At 39.9% G+C, this 17,711-nt stretch overlaps 1 protein-coding gene across 4 annotated transcripts; it reads right to left on the reverse strand.

Annotated features, from left to right (window-relative positions):
• LOC116689505 (AN1-type zinc finger protein 3 homolog) lies at positions 1-16,967 on the reverse strand. Of its 4 annotated transcripts, none has more exons than XM_032516086.1 (6): positions 16,569-16,967; positions 9,608-9,648; positions 8,572-8,763; positions 6,683-6,745; positions 4,654-4,854; positions 1-2,102 (listed from the first exon to the last, which is right to left on the reverse strand). In XM_032516086.1, the coding sequence occupies exons 1-6, from the start codon at positions 16,649-16,651 to the stop codon at positions 1,948-1,950; spliced, it is 735 nt and encodes a 244-aa protein (XP_032371977.1). In that variant the 5' UTR covers positions 16,652-16,967; the 3' UTR covers positions 1-1,947. The 4 variants fall into 4 exon arrangements, with proteins under 4 accessions (XP_032371977.1, XP_032371961.1, XP_032371969.1 ...); XM_032516070.1 differs by having other exon boundaries at positions 4,654-4,860; positions 16,569-16,965; XM_032516078.1 differs by having other exon boundaries at positions 6,683-6,748; positions 16,569-16,963.
• Between the last annotated feature and the right edge of the window lie 744 nt (positions 16,968-17,711).

Raw genomic sequence — 17,711 nt, forward strand, 5'->3', positions numbered from 1 at the left:
CTTATTCTTATCCAGTTTATTCTTTCTCAGTAAAAGAAAATGTTGGAACGGGGAATCATAAAGTAAAGCAATGGAAACAAAAAATATAGAATTTTCCACGTTTACCTTCCCATTTTATAACCACATTATAAACAAAAAAAGCAGCTCTACACTAAAGTGTAAGTGAGAAGCAAAAAGGGGTTAAATAAGGTTTTTCTTAAGATACAGAATATTCATTCATTATGCATTTTCTGTTCATTCCTTCTATAGTCCACCAGGAAAACATTATTATACCAGGAAAGTAATTATTTGCTGATTTTAACTTGCAGCACTCTGCTCACCCCAGCCACCACCTCCCTCCTCTACAGCAAGAAAGGAGGGGGGGGGGGGGGGGAAGAGGTTGAAATAAGGAAAAATAGAGCAATCAATAGGGGAAAGATGAGAAAAGGAAAGTGAAAGGCAGGAGAATAGAAGGAGAATGCATGAGCTCATTGTGCAAGCTAGAAATGAAAGCATGGGGTATTAAAAGGAAATAAGGACATAGTACTAAGTACTGAAAACCAAAGAATAGTCTTTTATCAAAGTACCTTCAAGATGTGGAGATTTAAAATGAAGGTCTAAAACATTTTAAGAAACCTGAACTATAACAACCATCATTCATCTTAAGCAGGAAACTGAGTGACACTCATCTCAGCTTCAGTCCAAACTCAATGGTTGATGTTACCTGCTTGTGCTCAAGGTGAACAGCTGAGCACATACAACAACATAAAGGTGTGAGAGAGAGAATGTTTATTTGCATTGCCCACAAATCTCTAGACTTTTACAGACATTTCAGGTCCAGTCATAAATCATACACACACTTTGATGTATGTCATGCCCTGTAAATGTCGTCTTCCTGAAGTTTGGACACATCCACCACACATAAGCCACATGTTGCTAAAAACAGATGTGTGGAGAGGGAATAAGGGGATGAAGAGAGGAAGACAGAGGAAATCTGTGACAAATTAAGTCTCGATCAATTACCTCCCAACGTTAAAGACAGATCTGTGTGCGATCCAGGGCCAAGAAGCTCGCTCTCACCAGCATAATGTGTTTGCGTCCGGCTCACATTGCAAGTTGTGATTTTGGACTTACAGGACCACCCCAGTTTCATCGTCCACACTGGCCTCCTCAATCTTAAAACAAACATAAGAGTAGAAAGGGATCCTGTACAGGAACAAAAGAAGGATGCAAGTTGGTGAGGGGAGTGGTGAAGATTGTATTTTGATATCCTGATAACCTGAGGTGGTTGATTAACAGGTGTTTCCAAAGGATTAGGGGTATTGGACAGCCAGGGGGGTTAGACACTGACTTAAACCGAGGCTGGCTTGCTCGTTTTGCTTCACAAAGTCCATGCTTGGCGCAGAGTACAAAGCAGCTCTGTCTGATTTTGAGGTAAAGAGCACAGTCTATAAACAGCGCCAAAGCAGAAGTGTACACAAAGGATAAGCATCCTTTTCACCTTCTTGTCTTTCTTTTTTGAGGTAAAGGGTATAGTCTTAGACTGGCTTCCGGGATAAACATTTATATAAAGCATTGTATTTCTTCTCGTCATTCTTTTATTCGGTCTTACTCTGCTCACACGCGTGTAGTCAGGAGCTTGCAAAAAAAGTGAAGAAATTGTATATTTCCTTTGCTCTTTATTGTTCTGTCATTTCCGGGTGTTGATTTTCCAAAAGGCATCTTAGCAGCAGGGATATGATCAAGTCAACCTATGCTGAAAACAACGGGACATGGGTAACGGTGGGATTTAAAAGAGCGAGCATAATTTAAAAGAAAACGGATGGAGGTTTGTATCCAAAAAACCTGCAAACAATCTTGAAAAAAAAATAAATGAGAAGAAAACTAAACAAACAAAAAAAAAAATCGGATCCCTGTTGGTGCTAAGACACCGTCTGAAGGCTGCGATTCTTTGGAGGGAACGGCCGCTCAGGAGCACTCTTCTCCGATGCGCTGGCATGAGCGGCCCACCTTGCGGTCCAGCTTGACCATCTTAAGGACAGCCTCCTGGCGACCGCGGCCCAGGTGGTCAAACAGACACTCATGTTGCTCTGGGAGCCGATGGAGCATGCAGAAGACATAACCTGGAGAGTGGGCGAGGGGTATGGGTGCACGAGAGGGAGAGTGGTTAATTTGCCAAGATCAGCAAATATACAAATATTATAACAACCTGAATAAAAATACAGGATACACAATACAAACAATCATAGTAAAAATACATGAACAGTAGATTAATCATATTATTCTAGATGCTAACTACTTGAAAATGTTTGAACAATACAGATGCCAATACAGGTGGATAAAAGATCTCTTTAAATATACAAGTCTTTTTAAACGACCAAGAGCAGATAATATGTATTGCTTTGCAACCATGCCTTTGTAAAAGGTCTAGTTACCAGAGAAGACATTCTATTTGATAGCTTCCTGCTTTGACTCCATTCAACAAAGGCAGACAACCCTCATCTCTCTCATTGACTCTCTGTCTCTACTGTAGCGCTCTCAACAAAAGGCCCTGCCACTGTAGGAGGCTCGTTAAGCTCAGAGAAGCTCGTTAGCTCTCATCGTCTTCAATTCATTCATTAATACGCATAGTAACCCTGTTGGCATTCAATGAGCGATGATTAAAAGCCCAGTTTGACAGCTGGTTGCTACACAATTAAAACTTCTGTGATTACAGTGCAAATGAAGTGAATGGGTGAAAGTGGTTTAATATGTGTAAGCTTTTAAAAACGGATGGATCGTTAGTCACTACCCAAAACTGTGGGGTGGACTCTTTCAAAATACTATTATATTCGGGATATGATTTTGTTATTCCCCAATTAGAAGCCTCATATGAAAACTTTTCCACTAAGTTGACTTGTTTTTGTAACTGAACTGTGAATCAAGCAGAGTTTTAAAACAATCAATGAGCTGAAAGAAAATGTAGTGATTTTTGAATGATTTTTGTGTAACATAGTAAAATCCATGTGCGTCCAGTAAGTTTCAGGTTATCAAAGTTTTTCTTGCATTGAATCCAAGCACTCTTAAAGTGTGTTCTACCCAAGGTACAATTGAAAAAAGAAGCGCATGCGCATGCACTCTCACACACACCACACACCAACACACACCACACACACACACACCACACACCACACACACACACACACACACACACACACACACACACACACACACACACACACACACTAAACTAAATCTTAAACATAACCAGTTATTGTAGAAAATACATTAATTATTGGCTAATTATGTTAATAAGTACCTGCCGCTGCACACCATGCACACAACAGCATGCTGGCAAGGCCAGTTCTCCCCGTATAAGTAACTAACATTAACGTTGGCCAGTGGCCGCTGCTCGGGTTGCTTGGCCCCACTACTTTTCTGCCGAGACTCAGCGTTGACACCCCCGTACAATCCGGCGACCGGTTTAGCCATCTACCGGAGTTTGCTGCTGCCTCGGCGAGGAGTAAAACAGATGGACCTCAGGCTCTTTCTCACAATGGCCTGTCAATTCAGGCATTGCTGTATGGTGTCATAGCAACAACAACTAGTCGCAAGGCTGACTGATTATTTCCGGTTCAAAAGCCACTCAAGCACAACGGGGAGGGACAGTTGAAGCATATGCAGACACTTAAACCAATCATAGCCCGGTTACTGAAGGAGTTGTCTACCTCTGTTAACCAGGTTATGAGAACCGGTTGTTTTAACCGGGGTAAGGTGCTCACATGGCTTTGAGAAATAAGGGTGTTATGTGTGTATTTAGTGTGACAACAAGGGATCAGATCTTCCACCGGAACTCTATTTTGTCCCCTACTTACTATTTGAAAAACATTTGTGCTTTCAACTAATTATCAGACCTTCTTGGTTTACACTGTAAAGCCTTCTGCAGAACCATTAGCAAAGTAATCTGCAATTACAGCAGTAGTCAGAAATCACTGTAATTGCCACCATTTCCCCTTCAGTTTGTGTAAAGCATGTTTTCATAGTAAGCTTTGGACTATTAAGGATGGATGGCCCATGTATTAAGCAGCGCGTGGTGAGAAAAAAAAAAAAAGCAAGTCGATTTCCAATTTAGAAATTATTGCGTGGGTTTAAGCAGATGGTCTTAAAGCAATGAAGAGCTGTGACTTTTTAAGTACTTTAATTTGTATGCAAACAAGTTAATTAGCAAGCCAAGTATTGCTTTAAACTGCATTAGTGTTTGTGGTAATTGGCTTATGTTTTATGTGCAATGTGAAACATTCAGGCTTTCTGTAATGGTCCCCCAAGGCTAGCAAAGGCACTCTGGTCATCGACATTTCCGTCAACACACAAACACATGCTCAGGTAGTAAATGCATTTCACTGCACTGGATGTAAAATTAAGATAACCAACGTGGTTTTATGTATTCACAAGACCATAAAAAACGTGTTAAACAATACAAAAGAAACTTCCATTGTATTAAATAATGATAAAGTAATTTATTTTGTTATGTAAATGCAGGACAAAGATCTTAAATAATAGCTACCACTACTGAATGTGTATGGCCTTGTATGTGTGAGTGGGCCTGTGCGTGTACAGTTACTGGCATACATCTGGTTGTGGGTTAAATTATATGTTCTTGTGTATGTTTGTGCGTGTAGAGTTGTATCATCGTACCACAGCGACAGGAACCAAGCTCTTGCTGAACCAGCTCCAGTTTGGTTTGGCAGCGATGGCAACGTTTGCGGCTCCGCTGTTTAGAGCCGCTGCGAGACGAGGATGATGGTGATGCGGACAAAGACGACGATGAAGACTCCTCACCCTCTGGCACATCACCCACTCTTGCTCGCTTCTCAGGTGAAACATCGCTTTCCGACTCTGAGGCAGGAGACACATGTAAGCAAAAATAAAGAGAAGATACTGTGAGTTGCAGTCACTGTATCTTCTCCAACTCCATAAATTCTTTTTCATATTTATCATTTTTCACAAAATTAAGGAAACGTAAAGCAGGAGTTCCTGGATGTATTGCTAATGCTGTGAACAATTGGAAGTCTGAAGCCAAAAATGTAAAACTAAAACAATGATAGGTCAACAGATATATTTATTCTATTCCTATTGGCCTAAAACATGTCTATACTGTATAATGCAATTACACATCCCCATCCCATCTGTTTATACTTCACTGATCAACAAAGGGCAATTCACTAAACATCTGGTGAATAATGGTAACTTCAAATATTTATCTTGGGCAGAATGTCTGTTTTACAGTATTTGAAAATGCCTAAAGTCAGGTTGTATGGTCCAACAATTGTGAAAATGATTGTGATCTTGTCAGCAAAAATAAAAACATCATTCTAGCAACACCATTCACAGACTGAAGGGGAAATGTTGGCAATTACAATTGTGGTAGTTCAAAATCAGCTCGTCAGAAATACAGAATTATGCAAATAGATAACTATGAAGAAATCTGTTGCGGACGGACACAAAAGCATGTGAAGGTTAATAGACTTGCAAGAAATGGTTTTAAATAATTCATCTACCAATATACTTACAGCCAAACCTTCTCCACCTTTTATTAGTCTCCCTACACAGATTAATCCAAAAAGCATTTGTCTCCTGTGTGTCAAGGACAGCAGTGTTGACTAGAATTCCAAGAGAAAACTTAAGCCCTCCAATAATAAGCTCTATAACAACTTTGATTTAAACTGGGAGAGAACAGATGACGGCCCGCTGAAACCAAAAAAATGTGTTAAATAGAAAGGTGCTTTGAAGATTAATGATTCTCCTGCATTAGATTACATTCAGTCCAGCACTTGAGACAGGGAAAGCATGTAGCGAGTTCCACTGGTCGGCTAGAATTTCAACTCAGCTTTTCTCATCAATCCTGCAGACTTCTTCCCTGGCCCGGCCGAATGCTGATCAGCGCTCAATAAATCTCTGAGAACTAGGCCAAGCTGAGCAGCCAGATCCCACTAACCTGTCCCATCGATCCCTATATGTGCGAGAGCATGTGTGTCTGTACATGTGCAAGTGCATGTTGTGCCAGCCTTTTGTTATTCTGATAAATCGCTGTGGCCAATTTACTCCGGATGAAACATTAAAAACTTGCACCAAAGTGTCAAAAATAAAACCCCTCCCTCTCCCCTCCCAAACTTATATCTATATTTAATCAAATAATTATTCCTTGAAATGTGTGTGTGTGTGTATGTGTCGGACCCCCGCTCCCAAACAACATGCAGAGAGGACATATTACTCAATCTCAGGTACTTAAATTTGGCACCGTTTGATTAAGTGTCAATCGGTCCCCGGTAGTAGTGATGTAATTCGGTTGGTACCCAAAAAAGTACAGCGATCGGTACCCAACCCAAGATGTGACAGTGCTAATTAATGAGCTACACTGCTCCTTTCTGTGCGAATTTTACCATTAGGATTGTCCAACTAATATACATAAACACATACACACACATATATACATACACACACATATATATATATATATATTATATATATATATATATATATATATATATATATATATATATATATATATATATAATATATACATATGTTTCCACCGAAAGTACAATTAACCTCGCTATTTTGGATCAATCCAATGATTATCAATTGATGCTAATGGTTCCCACTCTACAAACACACAGTGCAAAAACACAGTTATGGACATTGCAATGGTAGAGCTGAGGCCTACCTGACTCAAAGGAGCGTTTTGTGGGAGTGGAGAGTGAACTATAGGCCATGTCTGTGCTGGATACTTCTGAAAAGAGATACAGTGAGAAAATCAAAACAAATACAGAAGCCAAACAACTGTATAAAAAACTGGTAAACTGCAAATGATTGACAGATTATCTCATATGTTAGGTTGCCCTAAAAGGAACATAGTTTAGAATCATAACAGCCTGAGGACAGAAGCTGTTGGAGTGTTGTGGTGGCTGCCCGGTTACTGTGGTACTGCTTTCCACATGGTAGCAAGACAAAAAGACCATGACTAGGATGTGTGGAATCCTTCACACACACACACACACACACACACACACACACACAAACACACACACCTGACTGAACAAAATATGTATATACCATCTACCAAAACAAAAAATATAACATGCTTAAAATGTAGAGCTACAAATAGAAAAAACTATTTTCATTATCAATTGATCTACTAACTGTGTTCTTGATTAATCCATTGGTCTAGAAAATGGCAATGTCAATATCACTGTAAACATGTTCTAAATTCTGTTAATTTTCACAATAGTTGTAGATTAATTTTCAATTGAAAATGCTATTGTTTCAGTGCTAGTAACGTGAAATGTATTAGCATCAGTCTAAAAGTTAACAGAGGAAGTATTCAGTCATTCATTTTATAGGGTTCTTTTAATAAACTTAATTGGTGGATTTAAGTGGAAGTTTTAACTAGGTTGATGGTGCAGTATTTCAGTTTATGGGTGAATAATGAGTCAGTTCCATGAGGGGCTTCTTTTTTTTTTTTTTTTTAATCCAAAAAAAAAAAATCTATTTGGTAGTCACTTTATTGTCCTGTCCTGGATCGGCCTCCACAAATAACCTTGTCACTGTATAGCAATGACCGATGAACTGGCAATTGTAGGTGTCCTCCTAAAACCTTCACTTCTGAATGGATACCCTTTCCTATCATACTCTTTATCTGTGCCATTGGGACAAATATAGCCAGGGCAGGGGCAGTTGCTGCAGCTGCTGGTAGAAACTAGTAGCAGATTTCTGCAGAAAGGTGCCCTGGACGAGAAGCTATAATACTATTGTTTTAACTATTCAATTTAGAGATATTACATTTAAAAACACGTCTTAATTTTCAGAAGATTATGCATAAATTACTTCAATGTGTAGTGCAAGCATTACAAACTAAACACGACCACATTACATAGACTTTGGGCCCTATCTTGCACCCGGCGCAAAGCCCGACACTAAGTGTTTTTCCTATTTCAAGACAGACGCCGTTGTTAATTTCCCGTCCCGCGCCCACATTGTTCCAATAGCAAACGTACCTGTGCCCATCTTTGCGCCCATGGACGTGCTGGTCCTACAGGGAGGTGTGTTCAGGTGAATTCTTGGCGTTTTATACAAGTGATCGCACCTTTGACTAACAAAAACCTGGTCTAAAGTCAAGCATTTCTTTTAGCATTTAGCATTGTTATTTTAACAGCACATTAGTAAAATGTGCCTAGGCTTGTGCACAGCGCCCGCACACTATGCTTGTCATACACGCACAGGGAAGCACAGCAGCACACACGCATGCAAAAGATTAAAAAAGAAAATATTACGGTGCAAATCTGCCATCATAATAGCAATACGCCAGGAAAACTCGCCTGGCTTTTAAAGGGAATGGGAGATGACACTGAGCACTAAGTACGACCCTTTTGAACCATGCGTCTGGCGCACGGACCCTTTTTTTTGCAGTCAAATGTGGATTTGGACACGCCCAAGGTTCAACGGAAAAGCGAGTTGAGGTGTAGTCACTCATCTGAAATAACAGAGACCCTGGCCCTAAATTATATGATCTGAAAAGAAAACCTATCATTTCTTACTGATTAACTGCTGCCTTACCGTCCTGAGCAGACAGGGATGGCACTCCCGTTTCTCCAGGGTCTTCTGATGTGTTAGGCATCGACATCAGTGAGTGACTAATGCTGCCGTTTGTTTCATTACAGAAGATGTCAGCTTGGCTGCTGCTGCTGCTGCTGGAGCTTGAGGAGGCCTTTGGGGCACAATCATTGTCTGGCTGTTTCTTCTGAATGTCTATGAAAAACAAAAGTCAAATGGTTGGGCATGCAAGTACATCCATCAGGTACATTATTGTGTGATGCTCAGTTTCATTTAGAAAAGGTGGCACACTAACATTTGGTTTGAATCTTTTTTTCTTTTAAATAAATGTAGTGTTCTACTCATATGTCTGGCACTGACTTTGACAGATGATGACAGATGAACTAGAGTGAACGGAGTGAGAGGAGACAAAATATTATGAGACATGAGCAAAGGTTTCTAAAAAGTATAATATTACGAAGATAGGGGTGAACATAACACTGCACTTTTTCTCAGACTTTCTCCACTTTTTGTTACTTCCAAGGCCTTTCCAGAACAGCTACAGGAGTGGAGATATGTTTTAACCCCCCCCCCATGACACAATGTTAAGGTCTTTTCAGCAGGTAAGCAACACTTTGCCTGTGTAGTCGCTCTGTGTAGTCGCGGGGTCAGACAACACTCAGCAAGTAGACGCCAGACGAATAATGTCTACTGTATACTGTATCAACTGAGTGAAATTAGTTGACTGTGGTGTCATATATCCCTAATCACAGGTCTAGTTATAGCAAATAGTGGCAATCCTAGTCTTTGTTAACCACAGACTGTTATTATTGATAGCTAAAGTTAGCATAATCATAATTCTATAGCCTCATGTAAGTTCAAACGTGACGTTACTCAATAAATTCAGCCTTGTGCCATCTGACAAGCAAAAACCCCACTGTCTATGTCTTGTTTAGAAAACATTTTAGGGAAATCACAAACAGCAAGAATCATAGTCTGAAAAGACCTTTAGACATAAGATAAGTCGCATAAACAAGCACATTGAAGAAAGAGCACCTACCTGCAAAACATTTTGAGCAGAGATTCATAGTTTTGCTAGACCTGAGGAAAAGAACAAAGAAAAAGCAAATGTGTTAATCAAAAGGTTTGTTTAAGAGTTCCAAACAAAATACTGAGTGGGATGCAACAACAACAACAGCAAAAAACTCTGCCTTTTGCTGGTGGGTATCCACGCAGCAAGAGTAGCAACATGTTTCCATGATCCCAAGTCGCAGGCTGAGACTTTTATTTCCATTTGGGATGCTGGTGAGGAAACAATTCAAGATAAAGAGTGTGATCCAGGCTACAATATTAAATTAATCACCCAAAGCTGCCATGCTATGTACGAGGCTGTCAAGGTCTAAATAGCAGACGAGCTACGAGCCATTTTTTCAATATTACCATTCAATCACGAGTCTCATTGTTTCCGGTAACTGTAACTGTAGAGCAACAGGGAGTCATGGTAAACTAGTGTTTGGTGAAGAAAGCCCAGCATCTCCTACAATCTTAAGATTAAGCTATTGTTCTCGGGAGATGCTTTATTTAAAATTAGAACTTAAAGTAGGTAAATACTGTCAGCAAACCAAGTTTGCTTAAATGGTAACCATGGACAATTGACAAACCAATGTTGTGTCTGAGCTGTGTTTCTGTGTCTGAACCTTTTGAAACACAGAATCTTTGGAGACTACGTTTTGGATTCTTTGTGCCACCCTGCTTATATGAGCTGAATAAAAGCCACCTGTTGGTATAATATAATTAGAACAATTCTATTGATTGAAAGTTATTTTTTCATTTATTCTTTGAGTATTTTTACATAGATCTGTCAGGAATTTAATCATAGGCATCAATTTAGGTGGACAGTGGGTACGCGTACCTATCAGATTTCGTAATTTTGTACCTACCACTTTTTTTGAAAACCTCAAGCTCAATTTAGTTAAGTTCATAACATAATTCTTGAGCGGCAGATGCCAATAAATCCACAAACATCTCTATCCTCACAGGGCAGGCAGAGACACAGCTGTTCTGCTGATGGTAACACGCTTCTCTGTTCACAACGCTGCCTGTCTATGACGGGACATTCTAAAACGCTTAACGTGAAAAAGCTTAACGTGGTTTAATGTACCTAAACAACGGTCAATGCTCACCAAATTTCTCATGGCCATATATTGTCATAAACACTTGTAAACACGCCTGTCAAAAAAACTAAACCGAACTCCAACGATTATAGAAGTTATCTTACATTAAACGTTTTTGTCTTTATTGGCACCTATGGCGAGGAAAAAGCTTAACATGGTTTAATGCACTTAAACAATGATAACCAAATTTCTCTCTCATTCCTCATAACCACCGAAAACTGTCCAAAAATGTTAATGAAAAATTTGGTGATGATTGATTGATCGTTGTTTAGGTACATTAAATCATCTTAAGCTTTGTCACGTTATGACTTATAAAGCCCATGAGAACCGTGGGAAGTCAACCCACAGCCGCTCCGCTGCTCTGCTGACAAATGTGAAGCAGAAACACTTAATGTCAGATAATGTCCATAATAACGGGACTTATTAATTTGGTTATCATCATTGATCATTGTTTAGGTACATTAAACCACGTTTTTATTCATTTACATTAGGAAGCTACAGGACAGTGTCTTTCAAAACATGACCTGCGCAAAAGAAATAAAAAATGAATGTGTTGTTGCACCCAGCTCTTCTGGAAATTAACCTCCGAATCAGTCCCCAGCACATTTCAAACCAAACTGGCACTCGGGAATTTAATGAAACCTATAGTTTAGTTTTCATGGTAGTGACATAATTAAATAGTTATAGGTAATGGTCAGTTGTTTTTGACCAACAAACATTGATTCTGTAAAATGTAGTAGCAGTGGGGTTGAAAATATCAGTATGGTGGAACAAGTTCAGTTTTGCAAAGAAACTGTTGAATTCCAACAAAGAGATGTGTGGCCTCTCGTCTGTGTATGTATGTAATGTACACAGCTGACATGACAACCACTCAGCTGGACGGATGAAGTTGAGCAAGAGGCACAACTGGAGAAAAAAAAACGCAATAACTTGCCCTTTTTAGCATCTCCAAACGCTTCCAAACATTCTATACCTTCTTAAACATGGATTAAGATCTTTGCTATAGCTTTTGTTATGGGACTGATCACCGAAGCCATGCCCGCTTTCAGTGGCACAACTCTATCACAACAGATGGCTCTAGTTGTCTTGTGACAGGGGTCCTCTCATTTCCTCTCCAGTCCTTGTCCTTTCTGTCTGTGCATCGAGCGTGACGGTCGCTGCTATCAGTCACATTCTATTTATTTTGGGTGCTTCGTTGCACACCGCTGTCCTCATTTCTAGATGTAGGGTCAGCTACAGTCAACCTGAGAATTGTCTGTCAGTATGCTGGTGTGTGGTCTTGGGTATAAAAGATAAAGGAGGAAGCAAGAAGCAAGGACGGAAAGGAAATCTCATCATGGAGGAAGCTAATACTAGATAAACAAGTCATATCCTGTCAACCTTATAATTCAGAAGGTAGGCCTAATTAAATCACACAATAATTAAGAACTAGAAGAGGTGAGAAAGGATGAGAAAAGCACAAACAGAAAATGAACTGCTGCATGCTTGTTAGGCTAGAGGGAATTTTGAACAGAGGGCACACAATCAGGATATCTCATAGTTGGTCCATTGCTGTTACTAATGAGAATATTGGATTGGAACAGACAGGCAGATGGGCTTCGTCACCTTGGTAATGCAATTTGAGTGCCACAAAAGAGCAAAAGCATGTGCATGTGTAAAGTGCAAAATAACTTCACAAATACAGATAGAAGTCTGTTCATAGAGAGCATTCACGAGCAGTTAGTCACAAATGGCAGAACTAGTTATTAGACAATGGTATATCTATGTGAAACAAAATAGCGACAGAGAAGGGCTCAGCTGTGCTCTATGTAACAAGGGAGAGATTGTACATTCCAGTTCTACATTTGCACCCTGAACTTGTAGTTTTGCTTTGCTTATGGGCCCTTTAATAGAAACTGTAAGGGCAGCATAAGCTCATTCCATCCATCAAGGATTCAAAATGGCAATTTCCATGTTTAAATCCATGCATTCAATACTTTTGTTAATCTAAAACAGTTTTGTTATGAATAGCAATACAGGGCTAATTATTAAACTAATAGATGACGTAATTGCTTGACTAATCCTGAAATTCTCTATAGCCTTGGCAACAGCAATCGTCATTACTTTTCAGCGGTATATATCTTTTGTGCTAATATTAAATCATTACAATAAATTGGTAATGTAGTAGTGTGGATTTAAGAAATCAATTTTTTCTCATGTATCCCATGCAGTGTACTTCAGACAGTAGATATAGCACATAATGCACGCATATATCATGAGGGGAACCACAGTCAGTACCGCTCTCCCAAATTAGTTACTTTCTAAACTTCGATTTGACTAAAGCAGTCACACACAAGGTCATTAATCATCAATCCATGACAAGATCATCATTAAAGGTCCCATGACATGGTGCTCTTTAGATGCTTTTATATAGACTTTAGTGGTCCCCTAATAACATATCTGAAGTCTCTTTCCCAAAATTCAGCCTTGGTGCAGAATTACAGCCACTTGAGCCAGTCCCACAATGAGCTTTCCTTAGTATGTGCCATTTCTGAGTACTTTTGAGGACTTATGACCTCATAAGGAGCAAGATTCCAGATCGGCCCATCTGAGCTTTCATTTTCTCAAAAGGCAGAGCAGGATACCCGGGGTTTACACCTATCGCCATTCCTAGCCACTGGGGGACCATAGGCAGGCTGGAGAAACTAATTTTAATGTTAAAAAAAAAATCATAAAAATGACATTTTTATGCCATGGGACCTTTAAGAGACGCAGTGAACCTCTCTGATACTGTTCCTTTCCCCTTCTTTATTTGCCTCATCTATCAGCCTTTCGCTCTTAGGGACAAATAAAACCACAGAGCACCAATCAAAACCATACACGGCAGGACGATGGATCAGTGGTTAGCACTTTTTTCCCCACTGCAGAGTTTGATCTCAATTCTGGGCAAGGCCGTTGTTCTCCCAGTGTTTGCGTGGGTTTCTCTGGATGTTCCATTTTCCTCCTACCATAAAGATATGCATACTAGGTAACTAGGAATAGACTTGGAAATTAGCCTTCTGGCTAACACTGACGCATTTACAGAAATATTGATTAATGTGCATTGTCTAATCAAATAAATAAACAGTGCACTTCAATGTGCCTCTTTAAAGTCTGAGGCAGAGAAAGACATAGCGGGCTTCTTGGGTCTACCCCAACCCTAGAACCCAACCCCTAACCGTACGGTTTTGGATTCACGGTTTCTTTGGTCAACTGGGTCCGGTTTGTGTCCCGTTCGGTTGCCGGGTCTGTTTAATAAATGTGTAATACCCGAGTGGAGATCAGACAGTTCTGTTCATGACAGAAGGGCTGTGAGTGTGGATTCAAAGTGCATCTGTGGCCACAAGATGGTACCTGTGCAAGCGAGTGCCCCAGCTCAGGAGGTTCAAAGTCAGAGAGCACAGGTCAGGCAACAAATAGCGAGGCTAGCGTTAACAGCCGTAGCAACGAGCAATCATTTCTGTACTTTACAAAGGCAAACAGCTAAAGTTACCTTTATTATGCTTGATGCAACAAAACTGCAAAGTTGATTCTAAACAAGCCGTGTTTGTCATGATCCATCAAGCTGACAGCAGATGGACTTTTAAGCGGAAATAACGAGTGGATTAATGTGTTACTCTGCATATTGACAGAGAGCAGAGCTCCGACACACACGTGCGCCGAAGTGCGGGCAAACTACGTCGGCTCTAGAGTTATGTTGATCACAGTGAGTCACGGCGATGCCGATAAAGTGGTTACAAATGTGGTTACAGTTTTTCAAAACTTCACGCAGACAGTATTTGCTGCTAAAAGCGGTCGTGGTGCTCTAGACGTTACACTTCCTCCGAGACAAGCAGGTACAACAGTGGTTTCTATGCCCTAATAAATAACTGAAAGGCTGAAGTTGTAAGGCAAGGCAACTTTATTTCTACAGCTCCTTTCAGCAAAAAGGCAATTCAATGGCATTCCTTTACAGTTAGGTTAGTTCTCCATTAGTTCAATGTTCAATGACAACAGGGCAGTCACCCCTTTCTATATGAAATCCATCATCACCAGGCAACAAGACCTGCCCCATTTCAAAGATCCCTCCTAATACCGCTGAGAAATTCAGCCTTCTTTTGCCCAAATCTGGTGGACACCATCAGTGTATGATGTTGTCAGTGTATCCTCAATATACATCAATCAATCCAAAGTCAATTGTCTAATAAGACATCCTATCAACTAATAAAGTCAGAAAATATAAACCTGAGCATATCATGTGTATTAGGATTATGTTCAGGTGCTCATTATTACTGGTAAGTGTATCACCTTGAATGTTGCCAGGGACGTTACAGATAAATGGATGTGTGTATGCTGTATGGATATTTTAAATATTACCCTGGTACACCGTTTTTCAATGTTGTTAAGTGAAACACGGTTTGTTCTTCCAAGTGTTGTTCCTAAACTTTGAAATTCTTGACTTTACGTGTTGACAGGGGCTGCAGGACTGCATCATTATTGTTAAAAGATATAAAACACTAAAGATATTTTAAAAACTGTTGACAATTCCTGTTTTTGGTGATCACAATATGTATATTGTAAGCAAATGTGGAACTATTAGTGCTTATGTTTGATACTGAAACAATACGCCGAAATGCCATGATTTTGGTGCACAATGCAGACACTATCTGGAACCCCGGTGAACTCTGATCAGGAGGGTCCTCATCACAAGTACTGTCTCTGGTGATTGAAATTGCAGTCACTGGGTGAGCTGTTAACTCCAAGCAGATCACTACTTAAATAATGCAAATAATGGTACTTTAGTGCACTAGGGCAGCTCCTGTAACTAATATAAATAATTATGCAGAAAGAAAAGCAATTCTATTTCTATACTGGACCAAAAGGAAGTCTTCCCTGGTCTGGTTGCTTCTACTCTTTTACAACTCAGCTAAAAATGTAAGACCCAAATAGAACAGCAAACCCTATCTAGAGTGGGATATTTGTGCCAAACTTGGCTCATCATAACCATTCGGTTAGCCCATGAAATGCAAATCGTAAACAAAAAGTAAATGATTCTCAATTTAAAGCACCATTTTGTATTTTACTTTTTATTTCTGATGTTTACAGTCTGTTATACTTTTTTGAGTGCCTTATTAAATCATGTTTACCATTGCAAATGTGCCCTATGGGCCTGTATTAGTTAACCTCACATTTATTTCGGCAGATTAAAATGATATTGATTGGTGACAGAAACATCTGTCTGACACTAATAAAATTATTTGAAGTGTATTTCACGTCACTAAACCTTACGATATCTTGGGTTTATATTAATTTGTTGAGTGGGGGAAAGTTAGCATGTGTCCCCCCAATACACTTCACAAAATCAAATGCTCTCATGATGATAGTTGTACTTAATAAGCGAAAGTGTCAATGTGTGTCAGTATATAAACACATATCCTGTTTTGCAGCTAATTTGAACTGATGAAACCATCGGTGCCTAATTTACACCCAGGTTCAGTTTATGGTTTAACAACTGTCCTGTTTGGTATCTGTAGCCAATTGCTTCGTTTCGTTACTTAGTACTTTAAATATAGCCAGTTTATTAGCGCTGTAACAGCTGTTACATTACCTGGAGGGCTTATCCTACACTCCTACCCTGCTCTCTAACTCTACCAGAGAAGGTTGCCTAGGCCAGCTGGTGTTAGCTAGCAGCTAATGCTACAAAACAATGGGGAGGGGGTAATAACAAGAAAAGCAGCTCATCCCTGTTTGAGCTGCTAACGCTAACGTTAGTGGCTAGCGACTCTGCTAGCTGTTGGTAGAGAAAGAAAGCATCTGCAAGGAAGACATTTAAGAGGTTTTTCGACTTACCCCCAGAAACCACATGGACAGCGCGGGGGCACTACGTTAACGTTACTCGGGGGCTTGCTGCCCTCGCTGCCCGTGTCCCCCATGTCGGTCTTCCGTGTGAGGCTCTTCACGTAGCAGGTGAATCCGGGGATGGAGTGAGGGCCTCGTATTTGCGTTCAGATCCCCTGTCTTTGACAAGTATAGAGTCAATAACCCGTCCAGATTATCCCTCAAGAGCTTCACTGGACGAGGAACGATTTGCCGACACGAGCGGCCACTGACTCCGTAAAATTAAAGCAGTTTAAATCGACGTCGAAACATTGGAGCCGTCAAAGCTAACGACGGGCAGAGTCACCGGGGAATCCTGGGCCGATCAGCTGGAGTGAGGGGCAAACCACTGCCAGAGAGGGGATGTGTGTCAATAACTGGACAGCAAAAAGTTAAACTGATGACAGAAAGTGACAAACAATACAATTGTATTCATTTTACATAGCATACATGCTAAAATGCAAATTGAACTCAGTAAAGAGTTCATTTTAAGGGTTGATTTTGAGAAGTACTTAAGTTAACATGGTATGATCCATACAAACTATCTTCGTACAACTAAGCCCTCAACACCGTGATGCAGTACTCATTGCTACCATATTTTAGTAGGACATATTAAATTTAGTCCTTATTTCCTTTTATTTTCCACGATAATATCAGATTTTGTTAAGCTGGACCCACATTTTCGTTGTAATGACTTGCCATCCTTGTTATTGTGGATATCTGGTGCTTTGCAACACGTGAATCTTAATGAAAAGCACGTTTTCTGCTTCCTAAAAGCTGGTGAAACTAGGCAATCATACCTGCATTATTGTTTTTTGTATGTGGGCCGACGAAATTCAATAATCCTTTGTTATACAATACATATTATATATATATATTTGACTTGTCACAATAGAAAAATTACAAGTGCAAAGTTAATGGCCGAATTCCATTTAGCTGCTTCGGTTTTAGGATTCTCTTTTTATAGTGCATGCTGCCTGCCTGTCACAGTGTTATAATTTACTTGCACTATGACAGTCAGTCATGTATTGTTTTAAGTAACACCTGTGCTTTTCCTACTATGACAAGTCAAAATGTCTGGCATAACATATCTGTTTTGATGTATTGCGAGGCCCC

This window comes from Etheostoma spectabile, chromosome 1, assembly GCF_008692095.1.
Source record: "Etheostoma spectabile isolate EspeVRDwgs_2016 chromosome 1, UIUC_Espe_1.0, whole genome shotgun sequence".
In the NCBI taxonomy this organism is placed as follows: domain Eukaryota; kingdom Metazoa; phylum Chordata; class Actinopteri; order Perciformes; family Percidae; genus Etheostoma; species Etheostoma spectabile.

Excerpts from the sequence above, each read along its gene's own strand:
- LOC116689505 (XM_032516063.1), bottom strand. The coding sequence starts at position 16,651 with ATGGGGGACACGGGCAGCGAGGGCAGCAAGCCCCCGAGTAACGTTAAC. Across the intron at positions 8,764-9,607 it reads CTGCTCAAAATGTTTTGCAG|ACATTCAGAAGAAACAGCCA; the intron begins GTAGGTGCTCTT and ends TGTTTTTCATAG. Across the intron at positions 2,103-4,653 it reads GCTTGGTTCCTGTCGCTGTG|GTTATGTCTTCTGCATGCTC; the intron begins GTACGATGATAC and ends CCCACTCTCCAG.